General features: G+C 40.0%; 2 protein-coding genes across 4 annotated transcripts in view; one reads left to right on the forward strand and one right to left on the reverse strand.

The window, feature by feature from the left end:
* The window catches only part of LOC144536997 (receptor activity-modifying protein 3), a 45,021-nt gene extending 40,953 nt beyond the window's left edge, over positions 1-4,068 (reverse strand). Inside the window, exon 1 of one of the 2 annotated variants that reach the window (XM_078280386.1) lies at positions 3,980-4,068. In XM_078280386.1, the coding sequence (XP_078136512.1) occupies positions 3,980-4,028 (49 nt within the window). In that variant the 5' untranslated portion in view covers positions 4,029-4,068. Of the gene's footprint in view, positions 1-2,403; positions 2,888-3,979 lie in introns of those variants that run through there. The other variant, XM_078280385.1, reaches the window with a different exon arrangement.
* Positions 4,069-4,870: 802 nt separating this feature from the next.
* LOC144536836 (uncharacterized) lies at positions 4,871-16,585 on the forward strand. 2 transcript variants are annotated; one of them, XM_078280095.1, is made up of 5 exons: positions 4,871-5,107; positions 9,488-9,606; positions 9,765-9,951; positions 13,576-13,621; positions 14,339-16,585. In XM_078280095.1, the coding sequence occupies exons 1-5, from the start codon at positions 5,004-5,006 to the stop codon at positions 16,583-16,585; spliced, it is 2,703 nt and encodes a 900-aa protein (XP_078136221.1). In that variant the 5' UTR covers positions 4,871-5,003. The 2 variants fall into 2 exon arrangements, with proteins under 2 accessions (XP_078136221.1, XP_078136222.1); XM_078280096.1 differs by lacking the exon at positions 4,871-5,107 and having other exon boundaries at positions 9,492-9,606; positions 9,880-9,951.

Here is a 16,585-nt window from a genome sequence, read left to right on the forward strand (position 1 = left end):
AGGAGCGATCCCTCTTACAGAATAGACAGACATGAAATATATGTGGTGTGTGCAGAATAGACCAACATTGCAAAATTACAGTTTGGACAATCAGGATGACCAAGTTATAGTTGGATTGCATATGTACATAAACATGAAGTAAGTAAAGAATAACAATTAATAACAAACAATTTCTCACATGGATCTAAGGTCCATCCTATTTACTGGAGCAGTGAACAACATCTGCATTGCATAAGAACCTAATGGGACGGGAATGATTGTTCCAGGTATTAGTCAAAGGTGTTGCCCTGGAAACTGAGTTATTGTTTGAAAAAACTGCAGATTTTGATTGTAAATAAATGTTATTTGGCAAGTGACCACGGTGTAAGCGGGTTAATGCCCATCAAGATGTCCACTATCTGATAATATATGGACCTCGGCGGGCATTAACCCTCACGTATTTGATCTTTTTATGGGATTTGGTGACAATAAGAAAAATACCACACTTGTTCTTTAGGCTGAACAAATCAAAATGTGAACTTTTCGACTGATCACATTGTTAATGGAAGTTGCACTTTGGCAAAACCAGAATTTGTGTAGACACAATCTGCCCTTTATGTCTGACTGAAAACAACATCTCACATTCTTTCATTACACAAATTATTTGCCTTGAGTACTAAACTTGAAAGCATTTCATTCTTGGTTTGTGGAGGTGATAAACACCATGGTGTATAACAACATCCATGTGTAAATAAACAGCACAGCATATGGACATCAGCCACGTGCATTGAACTGAGCTCAACACAGTGACATCTCACCACAGGTCTATGAATAGCATCTTACTAAAATAATTCACAAGATTGTTATTTTTCAGATGGCAGTGGAACGGAAGACCCCAAGGCATTTTCCCTCGCTGTGAGTGTGTATGATTAGCTGTTTATTGGGGTAAGCAGATGCTTCACAGTCAGTGGGAATCACTCTTTTTTTTTTGCAGTGCAGCTGTGGACCTTATACTCTAGTTCCTGCTGCATCCACCACACTGGCCTTAGACTGAAAGTAACTAATCAGAACGATCTCTTTGAATGCACTGTATCTGGCCTTCATCTTCTTTCTTCCCAATGGGGATCTTTGAAAGCAGCAGCTGCAGGAACATTTGTAATTTTTGACTCTCAAAACATAGATGAGTCAGTTTGATCACACATAAATCTATTTTTCTCATTTATTCCTATTATTTTAATACTGAACCAACAGAGTGCTTTAAGTCACAAAAGGACCATCTAAACTTGTTTTCTGCTAGGTCGCACAGTGCTGTAGGGCCACAGCTGTTGCATGGCAGAAATCCAGGGGAGTCCAGGCTTAAGGTATTGGCCGGACATGGACTACATCCTACTATCTACTACGTGTATAACTCTTTAAAATGGAAATAAGACTTCCTAAAGTTTCTTGCATCCATGCTTTCGTTATTTATCCACCTTTAGGTTTCTGACTCCAGAGGCGCTTGGTATACAGCAACACTACTCTAGATAAGCACCAAAGTTGGAAGTCTTTCTGAACCCAAGACCTTGAAATTGAAAACCTACATTATATCACCTGGCCAATGCATCCACATGGGAGGAAGCCAGGTAATTTCAACCGGCGTCAGACCAGGTGGCACCAAGACCAAATATCAGCTGAAGAACTGCTCACTAAGAGCACTCAGTCTAGTTAACCAGCTCCGGGAGAAAATCGCTGTGCTGCAAATCAGCTTAATATCTGAAATCCTGGTGTACCACATAGTACTGCCTCTATTTTGCTTACACTACTACAGTTATAAGAGATAACAGGGCTTAGAAAAACAACAGCAGATTATCGAGATTCATGCTTTGCTTCATCTCAATCAATACCCAGCATCACTCCAGCATCTATATGACGCAGGACACATCCACAGCATCAATACAAACATCTAAATCATGACAACAGTTTACGTTTCATCGAGTGGATTGATCAGTCACACACTTGAAACATAATTTCATACATGATTTCATCCTTGTACCACCAGCTAATGTGCCAGATTAAGAACTTCCCATTGGCCACCATATAGGTCAGGTCTGTCCACTGGGGCGTGATGGTGCAGTACTATATATTTTCCCCATCTCCTCATACTTCTTAACAATCCTTACTATGTGCCCTTTGCAACATGACACACTCAGGCAGTGCTAAGAGACGCATAATGTGATAGAAGTGTAGAAATGTACAGTGCATATAATAGCATTCCATTATTTACTGCTGTATCAGAAATGTCATTATAGCGGGGAAAGTGGGGGGAACTGCTCAAACAGCAGGGGCTTTTGTGTGATGACAGTTCTACCAATAATGACACACTATGTAGGTTTCACGTGATGTGTGCTAATTGGACCAAATGAAATAAAAATCTAAGGTACTCACCCAAAATCCCAAAAACAAAAAGTTTCAGTACTGCGAACTCATTTGTATCCATCACGCTGTGAGAATCCAGTCGGACTTTAAATGAAACCTCAGCTGCAGCTCCGTGGAAATGTACATTTGAATCGAACCATTGTTAAAAACATCCCAAATGTGCAAGTCCGAGCTCCGTCATGCTGTCATGAATCAGGGGGAATTAGCGAAGGATTTGGAGGTGGTGTGGGGAGGGGAGGGGGGAGAGAAAGCCAGAAGAAGAAGAAGAAGAAGAAGAAGAAGAAGAAGAAGAAGAAGAAGAAGAAGAAGAAAAAAACAACAAGGAAAGAATTGTGATCCCAGATGGTAATTTCTGACTGTCCTCGCGATGATCGCGGCCACTTGTGTCAGCTCAGGACCACTGTGCTGCATCCACTGTGGGAGGATGTGGGAGGAGGAGAGGGTTCCTCCAAAGCACTGACACTGGATTGTGTTTACTGAGTGACTGCGCACACTGAACCTCTGCCATTCTCAGCATGAACTAGAGAATGTGAGATAGGGAACTATAGTGATGCATGCAGAAGACCCAACAAGGATCCGGCAACAGCACAACATTTTTTTTTTTTTAAATCGTCTTTTGTTTTTCTTATAACAGACATCTAAACACATGCATAGCCTTCACAACTAAATAAATGACGTTGTCATATGTACTTTTGCCAATAAACATCGCATTGTAAATCACAGTGAAATAAAAGCTAATACGCCCTAACTATGATTATGCAATTATGATCTATGATCATCTGGATAAAAATGAATCTGTTCAAGGTTGAATCATTGAACCGCTGTTGGTTGCAGTTTCTTTTTCTGTAAAACAACACTGACCTCGTCTGGTTTCCTTTTACATTGCACCTCGACCAGACAGACAGGTTGAGTAGCTGCCTGGATACTATGCAGCACAGAAAATCCTAAAAGCCTTAGTGTAACATCATTCCAACAGCTCAGATCATTTAGGCCCACAGTAAATTAAGTCGGTAGGACTCTTTTTATCCACCTGAATTATATAACTGTATCTCTCAAATGTTTAGCCTGAAAAAAACGTGTAACAATTAGACTCTTATTAAAAGCTACATATTAATATTTGTATTTGTGAGTACTATTGAACATGCAGGTTAATATCTGGGGATTTGTGGAAAAACCTAATATAACTGTACTTTGATTGTCCAAATTCAAGGTGGAGCAATTGATTAAATAATAGGTTCACTATTTTTCAAGTCTGTCTTAAAGCAGTAGTGAGGTGCCTGTATGTACATTGAACGAGTTAGTGATTGCTGTAATCTTTCCTCCTGTTCATACTGGCCATTAAGAGATCACCTTAAATGGAAGAGAATGGGGACACACTCCACTGTCCTCATTCTGTGTAAATGTGTTTTCCACAGTGGATCTGAAGCTGATATGAGGCTTCAGCAGTCTGATTTAGACAAATCAAGTCAATATCTTTCAACGTTACAATACTTTTCAGTACAGAATTACATCTTTGTGTTACTATCCCTGAACGGCAGCTCAACAAGGAAACATTGTTCGGAAACACAAAGGGGGAATTTTGTACTCAGCCTGGGTCCCACTGTAAAATGTTCCTCCCTCAGCGCTGATTCCATTAACAAGGCTTCCTTGCAGATAAGTTAGACAATTCCTTCTCTATGCCAGCAAAAATGAAAGTAACAGTCTGTCAAAACAGGAAGAGGGAACTGTTGTTCCTGCAGAAACTGAGCTGTCGAAGCAAAGTTTGACGGACATAAAACATCATCTAGCTTATTTAAGCAACAGAGACAATTATTCTTCATCATATTCGTCATCTTGTCTAAATTCTGAGTGACACAAACTCTTTTCCTGGAATAATGCACCACTTGTCAAAAAAAAGAAGTGCAAACCTCTCTTTCAAGATGTATAGGCTAAATAAACATGTTAGTCGAAAATATTACACATGGACAAAAGTCATCAAATAAAACTTATGCACTACTAATTATGGGGTTGAAGTCTGATGAATTATTGGAATCAATTGTTTCAAAGAATCTGAAAGCACCCAAGGCCATATTTTTTATTTCTTTTGAGATTATACTTGGTGTGTGATGCATATCTGAAACAAGTAGACCTAGGCCTATTAGAGTCGTGTTGTGTTTTCATGAATTAGCACATGTGCATCTTATGATTTGGCCTATAAAGGAATTTGTATTGACCTATTAAGGAGCGTGTATTGGCCTATAAAGGAGTGAGTATTTAAGGTTTTGCATAAGCAACAAATCTGCAAACTCAGAAATTAGCTCTTTGAAGCCGATTAAAAGCTTTTTTTTAAGAGACCGATCACCACAATGCACAATTGTACTGGCCAATGCAGAACGGCACTATTAATCAGCTTAAGTGTCCTGCGAAGGAAATGACCGAGGGGGGAAGTTTTCTGGAAAGGAACGCAGCCGCTCACCTGTCTGACAGGAGGTGTTGAACTTTCACCTTCAGAGTGACATTGGCATGCCATGCCTGTTCACAGGTGTGTTGCTGTTAAACACACCAAATTTTTAGGATGCACTGTCTTGTCAGCCCGAATAATGAAGGCTTACTGAACCGGTTAAAATACGATGTCAAGTGACGCAGGAGAGTTGGAGCTCAGACTCCGAGTTGTAGGAGGAGACACAGCTACGCATAACAAGACAGCACGAGCAACACGGAGTACAACTGCAAGGTAGGTAAAAATGTATTTAAAGGGCATTTTACCAATGACTTTGTAACTATCCTGTATTTATTGTGCTTCTTATCAACCTGTTAAATGTTGCTACGCACTCTTTATGTCTCTGTTTGCTTGCTGGAGAGACTTTTACGTCGCGATGCGAGCTGTTCACTTGCAGGGAGAGAAACCTACGCCGAACTGCGTGTAGAATCTGTATGTTTAATGTACCAACGCGTGTATGGAAACTCTCACAGTCAAACGAAAACGTCTCACGATTCATGTCCTAGTTTTGGTAAATTCGGCATTAAGCTTTTCCATTAATTTCAACGTTTTACATTTGGTTCCCCGCTCGAAACTGACCACCATATGGTGACCGTGTTTGACAGCAAAAGGAGGCGGGAATAACTTGGGAAGAAAGTTGAAGGTGGACAAAAATATGTTAACAATGCGATTTTGGATAAAGCTGCTAGCGATTTGTATCAAACCTTGTCCTCTCGCAAGTTAGCATCTTTTTGACTAAGGTTTGGTGTGGCCCTTTTTCTAACCCCTATACGTCACACGTCTGGGCTAAAGTTTACTTCCAGAGATTGAATGTAGGGAATGTCCAAGTAGATTCTGAATGCAAGTTTTGGACTGGCTACTGTAGCTATTTTGTAGGCCTGTCATGTCTGAATGTATTATGTAGCCTATCCTTTTCTTTTTTATAGCTACCTAACATGCACACCTGAGCCTGCATTTGTATTGGTGTAGTGTCATAAACTAAACTAACATCAAACCATGTAAACCAGCATCATAGGTTGATGTATTTTACTTTAGTCTCAGTGGCTTAGCAGGCATGCTCATACATGCAGATCCAGGCCTGAAGTTTAACAAAGTTACTGCCATGGATACACAATGCTGCTGTCTGTGCATGTCTGGAGTCCTTCCTCTGTTGATTATCTGCACATCCTCCTGCTAATACCCTTCAAACCTATCTACTATACCCATCTATAGGCTCAAAGATGAAAAGTTCACCTGGAAGTCTGACAGACACTGTAGGTGTGGCACAGCAAACAGAACAAGTCTCATTTTGTCCTGGCCACCTTTTGTTGCCACTCATGTAGTCATTGCAATGTCATTAAGTTGTTTTTTGATGAATCTTAAAAAGAAGTTCAGGGTGTAAATTAGTTGCGGTAGCTGGAACATTACATTCGTTTTGTGTTCAGTTGAGCACACACCCACACTTTAGTTCAGGCTGGATCCAGGTGGTTATGTAAGTGTTTGATGGCAGATATGAGCACACACCCACAGCGAGGCTGACCTCAAGTGAAGAATATACCAACATACTTGTATGAGACACACTGAGCATAACAGAGCAACCCAAAGAGCCTTTCAAAGATAATAATTATTCATCAGCTTGCAAACTATCAAAACAAACTCCGACATTGTACAGAAAACATGCACCCTACATGGCTGCGGTGTTGACTAGTAGATACAATTTGTTTATGTTTTGTTTAACACAGGATTAGAGGTCAATAATCACTAAGATTGATTTCACTTTTAATGTAACTTTTTTTAAACAACTAAGATTTAGATTAGATTTGATTTATTTTATGCATTATGTAAAATAGAGGAAAGCAAGAAATCCTCACATTTGAGTACGTGGAACTAAAAGACTTACTCCATTAATTTAATTATCAAAATTGTTGTTGATTGATTTTATGCCGACTCTTTGTGATTCCCAACTGGTAATACTTGTACTGCAGGAGTTCCTTCTGCAGTTTCTAGAAGTTACATGGAAAGCTTAATCAGTAACTCAACTATTTAAAAAAAAAAAATAGAACTGAAATAATAATTTAAGCAAAAATGCCAAATTTAACTGGTTCTCTAATGTAAAAATGTGCAGTTTTGTTTCATCTTCTATGACGGTGAATTAAATATCTTTGGGTCTTGGGCTGTTGGTCAGACTTGGGTGATGTTCATCTGTCGTGTCAGATCAACTTTGCCCAGGCTAAATGTTTCAAGCAACAGTGAATTTGAATTCAATGATTGCATTTGTGTTCATTTAAAGATAGTGTAATGAAATGCTTAATTACTTTAAAACAGTTCAGTTCGTTGTTTTTTTTATTTTGTATCCCTCGCACAAAATAGTAGAATAAATTACAACAAAAATACTAAAATAAACAACAACAAAAAAAGCTTTCGCTATTGGCCAAATTGTTATTTGAAATGTCGGTAGGTTACCTACCGGTTTACAAGCACTAATATTGGTGGGATGTGATATTAATTCTTATGTTGCCTCAGGGAGAGGCAGGACTAACAACAAAACACTCTGTACCATCCACATGGAAGGCGTGTTGGCCTTGGCACTGAAGTAGCTGTTGAAGAGCATAAAGATCTCCCTCCCTCCTCATAGTTATCCCTGCTTCTCGCTCATGTCATGGCATGTCATGGCATGTCAGGCTTTTATAAAAGCCTGACAGAGATTAAACTCTAATGAGGCCAGCGAGTTGCCCCTGAGGGCAAGGCGGATAAGGAGAGGTAGACATGGACCTTGTTATTAAGAAAGGTCGAGAAAGAAAAATCAAAATGCTTCACCTTCACTTCGCATTGTTTCGCTCATGGAAGCAGACACATTTTATAATTGGACCACAAATTATTTGCTGTATCACATTTAGGGGTCTGAATCTTTACTGGTCTCACCATTCACTTTGATTACAATTATCCTGTCAACGATTTGAATCGATTCGATATCACGATGCATTACCTCCTCAATATTAATATATATATTACTACACAAGGCTTTCATCGACAAATTCAAGCAGTCAGATATATATGAACTCCCCTTTTTATTGAATATGCTCTTAAAAAAGACACTTCCTGAATGTAGAGTCTGAACACAGCAGACAGGCATAAATTAAAAAAAAGCAGCGACCGGAAAATCAACATCAGTAGGCAATAATCGATTATGGTCTGTCACTGCATCGATTCAGAATCGTCCACGTTCGCATTGCAATGCATCAATGCAATGATTCATTTCAACACCCAATCACATTACATATCCATGATCAAAAAGGAGCTGGATGAAGACAATATCTTGTTTTACCAGCCCCTTTCAAATGATAAAATAAACAGAAATAGATTGTTGGTCAGTTAACTTAGAGTTGGGCAATATATCGATATTATATCGATATCGTGATACGAGACTAGATATCATCTTAGATTTTGGATATCGGAATATCGTAATATGGCATAAGTGTTGTCTTTTCCTGGTTTTAAAGGCTGCATTACAGTAAAGTGATGTCATTTTCTGAACTTACCAGACTGTTGTAACTGTTCTATTATTTGCCTTTACCCACTTAGTCATTATATCCACATTACTGATGATTATTTATCAAAAATCTCATTGTGTAAATATTTTGTGAAAGCACCAATAGTCAACACTACAATATCGTTGCGGTATCGATATCGAGGTATTTGGTCAAAAATATCAGGATATTTGTTTTTCTCCATATCGCCCAGCCCTAAGTTAACTGTCACTTTTCCACAGAAATGAGAGAGAGAGAGAGAGAGAGAGAGAGAGAGAGAGAGAAGACCAAAAAAGAAAAAAAGTACTAATTATAATAATAAAAAATAAAATAAAAAAAAAGTTATTCGGCAACTGCATCACTTTGTGATCAGTCAAAGCACCACAGGATACATCAAGACTTTTAAAAAGAGAGAAAGGTATCCTGGAATGTACTGTGACTGACTGTTGCTGTCATTTGTCATGTCAAACGAACAAAGGTTGCACTGACCCGTACATTCATATTTAGACAACCGCCTCATCTTTGTTCTGGTGTCATCATCGTGCTCAGCTGTTGGCTTAGTAGCGTGGGTTGAGCGTTGGGTTGCAGCAGTAAATGTGCATGTTTTAGTGACTGTGTGAGTGGGTGTGTTAGTTCTGTTCTCTGGCTGTAAGCGAAAGTGTAAAGTGAGCAGAGTGGAATTGTTAAATAACTACTGCAACTGTCAGTGCAGCACTGTAGAAATGATAAGATAAGGGAAGTATGGCTGTTTGAATTTCGTTTTGATGAACCTTTAGCACTATTAACTCGTAACCTCGGGATCTAGCAATATATTTTTCACTATTTTCTGACGTCTTTACAAAATGCATATAGGGCTTACGGTGTAGCTGTGGAGCATATGCAAGCCGCTGGAAATACACCATTAACTCCTTTTGTTGAATATAATGATGAAATGCCCTTTAGCAAGGCACTTACTGCCCCAGCTGCTTCAGTCTGGCACTGTACCTTGGCCGGTGGTTTAAGGGCTGGAACCAGTCAATCTTTTGCATGAGTAAAAGTCTTAATTTATTGGTTGATCGTTATAATTAATGTAAATTAATTCCATCAACTTCTCCGGTGTGTGTCTCAGAGAACAGCAGGATGAAACATACGATGAAAGGTTCAAGCAGGAAAATCACCATGATGATGAAATCCCAAATGAACAGCAATGTCACCCATCAGCCATCAGACAGGAAGAAACACACAAAGGTGACATGCACACACACACACACACACACACATCAGCCAAATGCACATTTAATATATGGAAAGTACTGTATGTCTGTGCACTGCAGTAATCTACTTAGCTTTAGGGTTAGGGTTCTATTAGGGCCAGAACATAATCCCCACTTTTGAATCTATTACAGCACTAATATTAAAGGTGGACAGACTAAGAAAGGAAGAAGCTGGTCATTGTGGTGATTCAAAGGTCCAGATCCAGAAGCCCATTGGACCCAGATTCACCTCCTGCCTTCTTTTCAGACTCTCCAGAAACCCAGGCCTTGACAAACTAGAACTAAGACTCGAGAAGAATTCAGACCCCAGTCTGCACGGGTAAGCAAGGACAGGAATAGATTTACCCTGAGACAAGTGTTAATGAAACTCAGTGCTGATTTGTAATTTACATGACGTATTCATTAGCTGCTTGTTATCTTCTTCTTCTTTACCTTTTATTTATTCAGGGAAGGTTCTCTGAGAGGAAGGCTCTCTTTTGCAGGAATGCCCTGATCACATTCACACAGTTACTGTACACCCAAATTTATACCTGGAAGCTGCCCAGTACAACCACAGTCTGATTTGCTGGCCACTGCGCCTTGCTCAAGAGCACCTCAGTGGTGGTAATGAGGGAGGGGCAAGTGCTGCTCTTTCACTTTTCCCACCCAGATTTATCCTGTCTATTGAACCAACGACTTCCCGGTCACAAGCTCGCTACTCTAACCTTTAGGCCACCACTGCCCCAAATCTTAAATGAGTTTTGCCATTCCCTAAACTTTCCCAACAATGGGGTGTTGGTAAGCTGTACAGACCAATGTCCTGGGAGCGGTTTCTGAGGTCTGGAATAGGTACACCTGGCACTAATGGTTGTTTTCAGAGTTACTGAAATCTTGAAACTCCCTTTGAAAAGTCTTTCCCAGCATTTAGTCAAACATTAACTGAACCACTGAACCCTGTCTGCATATTTAAGATTGCGACACACTATCTGAAAGTGACCATCACCTCCTTGTATAAACGGGGAAGTGGACTTAATTTTGTGACCCCTATGAATGGATCGGACATGATTGCATTCATGTGCATTTGTCTGTCTATGAGTTAACAGTGTATTTGTTTGTGTTGTAACTTAACGCTACATGCCCTGGTATCCAGTATGGGAAGATAAGAAGCTTGTACCGCTGTTTCAGGAAGCCCGACTGTACCTTCCTTACCTACCTAATCACAAATCATTTACCTGTGGGCTGATTTTCTTTGCGTGACTGTGCTTCCTCAATTTAGCAATGCAAGAAAACCAGAGGACAATATAGGTTAGAAATATGTAACTCTTTCTTTATAGATAATCTGATATGACATAATAATTGCTTTTGACATTGAGCGTGGTGGAGAAGGTGTATGAGCACCTTCCCTTGAGCATATTTGCATGCTTGTAATGCAATTTGTCCCAGAGATTACATAAACCTTATCAATAGCGGTCTTTGATCAAACTGGTTTTATTGGTTCAATAGAGAACACACCCCTTTAGTGTCTGCAAGCCACCTGCAGTCTTTACATACCATCCAACATGACCTTATATAGACATCTTGCACTGAGTGTGATCTTGTGTGTGTACAGTACACCCATGAGTGATCCGTGTGCTATCATGTCCAACATAAAAAATACCATGGAAGTGTTTTCAGAAATACTTATGAGGTGTGACTTTAATGTGCACATGTGACGGTGAGAAAACAATTTATTAAAGAGAGAGTGACAAAGGGGAGAAGAATGTTGACCATCCTGTTGATCAGCATTGCTGTGACTAATGTGAGACATCCAATCCCTCAAACGTTTCACACAAAAACATTACAGTAGAGCACAGGAAGACTGAGTGGGCCCGTGTGAAATGTGATATATTTAAAGCAGAAGTAACACGTTTATTCAAATTTTATAGCTGCGATATTTTATTAGTTTTTACTGTTTATTACGTCTGCAATAAAATTATGAAACCGTTTATTTCCACTTCCTAATTTCAATATCAAACATTGCACAATTCACATCAAAGGCTAAGATTTTACACTGGCGTTCTTTCCTCTGGCTTATTTTTGAGTCTCAAACAAGTAAAGTGTCCATTACATATCACTGAAAGTCTTTTCCTGTAAACGCATACAACAGTACAACATAAAACGATGAATGAAAGCAACACTCACGTCATCTGGATAATGTGTCATATTTATTGCTTACAACCTTAATTTTTGTGAATTGCATTACACGTCTAGCAATAACAAACTTTTATTCTGCAACAAATTAAATTCATAATTTCAGGGTTTTTTCAAGGAAACAGTCTTCAGGGTTCATATGTAGGGTAACCGTAACATCTTTTGCATACCGAACAGTATGTCCAATCTACAGTTAAGTGACAGGTGTAATTATATGCCTAATAGTTAGGGCTGGGCGGTATATTGATATTTGACCTTTATATTGATATATTTTCAAGCGAGATATGGGATTAGACAATGCCGTTAATGTCGATATAGTTTAATGTTGGGTTACGCAACACCTTTCTTCTGTAAAGCCTTGCCTGTGATTGTATCTCTCCCTCTCCGCGCAACCCCGCCCCCACTCAAAAAAAGGCACTCACAGGCACTCCTGCAGCAGCTCAGTCCACACCGCTGACATTTGTCTACAGTTTTTATTGTTATTAGCACAAGCAGCTGTATATTTTGTTAAGCATGAGAGGAAAACCTGTATTTGTACCAGTGTTCCCGCTGGGAATCTTCTGTTGTGGCGGCTGCCACAGCGAAAAACTCTGAAGAACAGTAGTTACTGGATGCAAGTAACTTCAGTTCTATGCGTAATATCGTGTGAAACGACGACTGCTGGACATGGGTGAGAGATGTGACCCATGGCCAGATTATCATAGTTCATTAAAATGCAGCGCATTGACAATACAGACAGTACATACACCAGACGTATGTAATGTCTGTGACTGCCGGTGCGCATTCAACCCATGCTGGACCCATTCATAATGAGACGGCTGTCAATTTAGAGACAGTAGAGCATCCACTCTGCAGTGTAGTTCATACACGTCACTGATAAACCAGAGACTAGTACAGTAACAATCGTTTTTATGGTCAAAGAAAGTTTTTCTATCATACACTTCAGTACATCGCACACTCCCTCTCTTGTGTATGAGCTCTTTCTCTCCCTCCCTCTGTTACTGTTGTTGAAAACAACAGAAGGAGCTTTCTCTGAGATAGGCCTTTTTTTATTTAATATAGGCTATTTATTTGATACATTCTTCATTTACATGTTACAGCTCTATATTTTCAAACAGGAAAGGAAACCCTGTCTTTGCATTTTATTTTGATAAGTGTGTTTTAATAAAAGTTCTTGTGACATCTCTTATGTGGCTTTTAAATGACAATTGAACATTTAGCCCACTTTGTAAAAAATACTGAGATATATATATATATATATATATATATATATATATATATCTATCGTGTGTGTTGACACCATACCCTTCTCAGTTGTAACTGAGAGTGGGTCTGGGCAAGGTTCATTCGCAGCTCATTTCCCAGGGCGCGTCACCAACGGACACCGCTCAAATGCCTCTGAGCGCATTTGATAGTCCTTCAACCAATCAGACCAACGATCCGGGTGACGTAGCAGCGACAGCGGCATCAACGGGTTGCTGCGCTTCGGTAGTTGTCATGTCATGTTGAATGTAAACAACGGCCTCAACGGTTGTGATTGGTGTAAAACCCACCTCAACGGTTGTGATTGGTGCGTCAAGTTGGAAATGGGCTTGAATGGGCTCTTGGCCAGACTGACTTGCAGAGCAAATCTCAAATTTGCCGGAAGTTCGTCAGGGTTTTCCCAGGCTATCGTGTATCACTATTCAGATGAAAAATACCGCAGTATGAGTTCTGGTCCATATGGCCTAGCCCTACTAATAGTTTTCATGTCTGCTCTCTCCTGTTCTGCCAGTTTAACTGAAACACAGAGGACTGAGACTGAGAACAGCAGCTGTCAGGTAAGAGCACTTTTTGTCATGGTTTAGGGCAGATGCTGGAATGATTATAACACAGAATACCATCTGAAAACAATTGTTAAATTGCACCTTTCATTCCCAGTCAATCCAAAATATTCCCAACCAATCAATACAGTACTTGCAGTAGGCAACAAGTTAAAGGCCACTGAAATTCTTTGAAAGCCTTATGAAGAAGTTATCTGTGAAAACATTACAAGATAATAAGTGACATTGCATACTCTTGTAAACATCAGATTATTATTTTAAGCGTTATACGGACAGGGTGTGTGTGCATTTCTGTGTGTGTCCTTGGAAATCTCACGTATTTCAAAATAACCTGTTTTTCAAGGCCTGAATCTCTTAAATAGCTCCATGTTAACTGAAGCTTTAGCAATGATCTGGCCTCCCCAGCACACAATTTGCAATTCCGATAGCAGGCCACTGTTGCATACTTACTGTAAATGCCAAAAAGTATTTTACTTCATCAGGCAAGTACTTTGCATTGGTATGATATGAAGTCACATATAAAAAGAGTTAGGCTTTTATGATAACATTACACATAGCTGATATGTGGTTACAATACAAAAACATAGTGTGGGATAATGTGAGGTCATATGAATTGTTAGATGTAAAAATTCATTTTAAAACGTTCATTTATAATGAAGATTCCAGATGTTTGGCAAAAAAATAGTTTACAATATCTGGACACTTTTTCAACAGGTTAATGGACAAACGACTACCAAGGACTTGAGTATAACTCACAGTTTCTCAAATAGAAAGTTTGGACCACATGAGTGTAATGGCTTGCACATACTTCCATGTGGGCCGCAACCAAGGACTGGCACCAGATCCGTTGAGTTAGAAGAAGATATAAAAGACCATATAAAGCTTGGGAAACATACTGATTTTGTGGAATTATCCAACCCTACTGGAACCATGTTGTCTTCCACTGTGGTAACAGTTCTTGCACCACACTGGGGTAGCCGACTAAGATGGACCAAAAGACCTGAGGGAAATGGCAATTCGGAAGCCCAGGAGAATTTACAAGATGTGGGAAACCGTGCACATGAACACTTCCAGGAGACTGTGGGCGGTTCATTGACAGATGGATCGCAGGCTCAATTAAGGGTGCCATTTCTGGGTACCAGGAGGAATACAGTGGGCTGGTCAACTAAGAGTGGTCCTGCAAGCTTGGACTATGACTCTAAGAGAAAAATGATCCAGACTGTCTCTTTGGATGTAAACTCTGGAAGGATGGACAATAGAAAAATGGATGCAGGCGGTTTAAGCCATGTACCAACAACTGCATCTCTCATGTCTCCCCTCTCCCTTGACCCAAATGAACAAAGGAGGAATCCACAAACTGATCATCAAGGAGGACTTTCATCTCCAAGCTCAAAACCAACAACAAGCAGTCTGCTTCTGTCTTTAAGAAGATTCAACTCAAATGGTAGAAACACTAATGCAACCTCCACCCTCTCTGAGATGAATCCTTCACCTCTGAGAAGTTTGCCAAGTGATCAAGATGGAAAACTATTCACAACACACCTATCTCAACCCTTTGTCAATAATAATGGGCAAGAGAGGTCAAAGCCCCTCCTTTCTCCATCGTCCTTTTCCTATAGGGCAACTGAAACTGGGCCTATCAATACCCCATCATCCTCCAATCAAAGAGAAAGAAACAAATTGGAAACACGCTTCTTTTCAGCTTCACCCATGAACAAAGATGCCCCCTTTTCCCAACAACCTCAAATGATGAATAGAACCCAGTCCGGTCTTTTATCTTCCAAACAGGCATTTCTAAGTAGACAACCATCAGAGAGGCAAGAGAACTGCAGGAGTTTGGAGAAGAGTACAAACATATTCTCAGAGAGCTCTGACTCCTCACACAGACATTCCCCATATGACTGTTCTGCCTTCCAAATGACCCATTCCCTTCCTAGAAGGACCACCCTGACATCCACTTCTTGGTGGAAACAAGTTACTCAGGAAGGCAGTTCCCCTCTAATCCTCAATGATACAATGAACATCAAAGAAAAACCAAACACACCTTTCAATGATAACAGAGACTTGGCCTCTTCAAGTTCAACTGACAACAAAATGTTCAGTAGTCAAATCCCCGAAAACCGAGACAACAATAACACAACAGAGTCAGTTCGCAAAGGTAACATGAACCTTTTTATGCAGACACAGGGAGGAACTTACAATCTCAAACAAAGAAATGCTGAGGATTCAACTGACCACAAATCAGACAGGTTGTCAAACAGACTTGTCAAACAGCAGTATGGCTCAAATTTAAACAACAGAGAACCACAAAAGACTCATAGTTTGCCTGGTGTTTTGTCTGGTTCTAAAATTAGCAGAGCTACAGAGCAAACAACATTGACTCACCCTGAAGACCTAAGCAGGCATGATGTAAATAGTAGTTCACTTAAAGCAAATGTAACTGAAATGCCACCTACTTTGCTAAATCCCAAGAGCTCAAATACACCCACTGAGAGCAGCAAATACAATAATACTCATTGTACATCCAAAACCAACAGCACCCCCACATCTTCACAAAACAAGGACTCTCAAAAGTTTACCAAACCACCTCTTTCACTTGCTACCACCAATACTCTTAATAGTCAAGCTCTTCCATCTAAAACTACCTCTGGTCTACCCCTAACCACAGACACTAAAACTAGTTCCTCCTTTCACTTTCATCCAGGTTCTTCACTGACCAATATTCATGCATCGTCATATACTGGCTCTTCTTCCCAAACACCCAAATTCACCAACACAGCCAATGTCACACCGCTTGGCTTTGAAAGAAGCTATGCTTCCGTTCATAGGCCTTTCCACCCTAAAACTGTGTCCAGCCTGATTTCCACAGCCAATGCTTCCTCTAAAACAAACTACAGTCCAGTATCCACCAGCTCTTCTTTTCTACCTGGCATCCATCCTGCAGCCATAACTGCCCCCTAG

Source organism: Sander vitreus, chromosome 22 (genome assembly GCF_031162955.1).
Source record: "Sander vitreus isolate 19-12246 chromosome 22, sanVit1, whole genome shotgun sequence".
Lineage (NCBI taxonomy): Eukaryota > Metazoa > Chordata > Actinopteri > Perciformes > Percidae > Sander > Sander vitreus.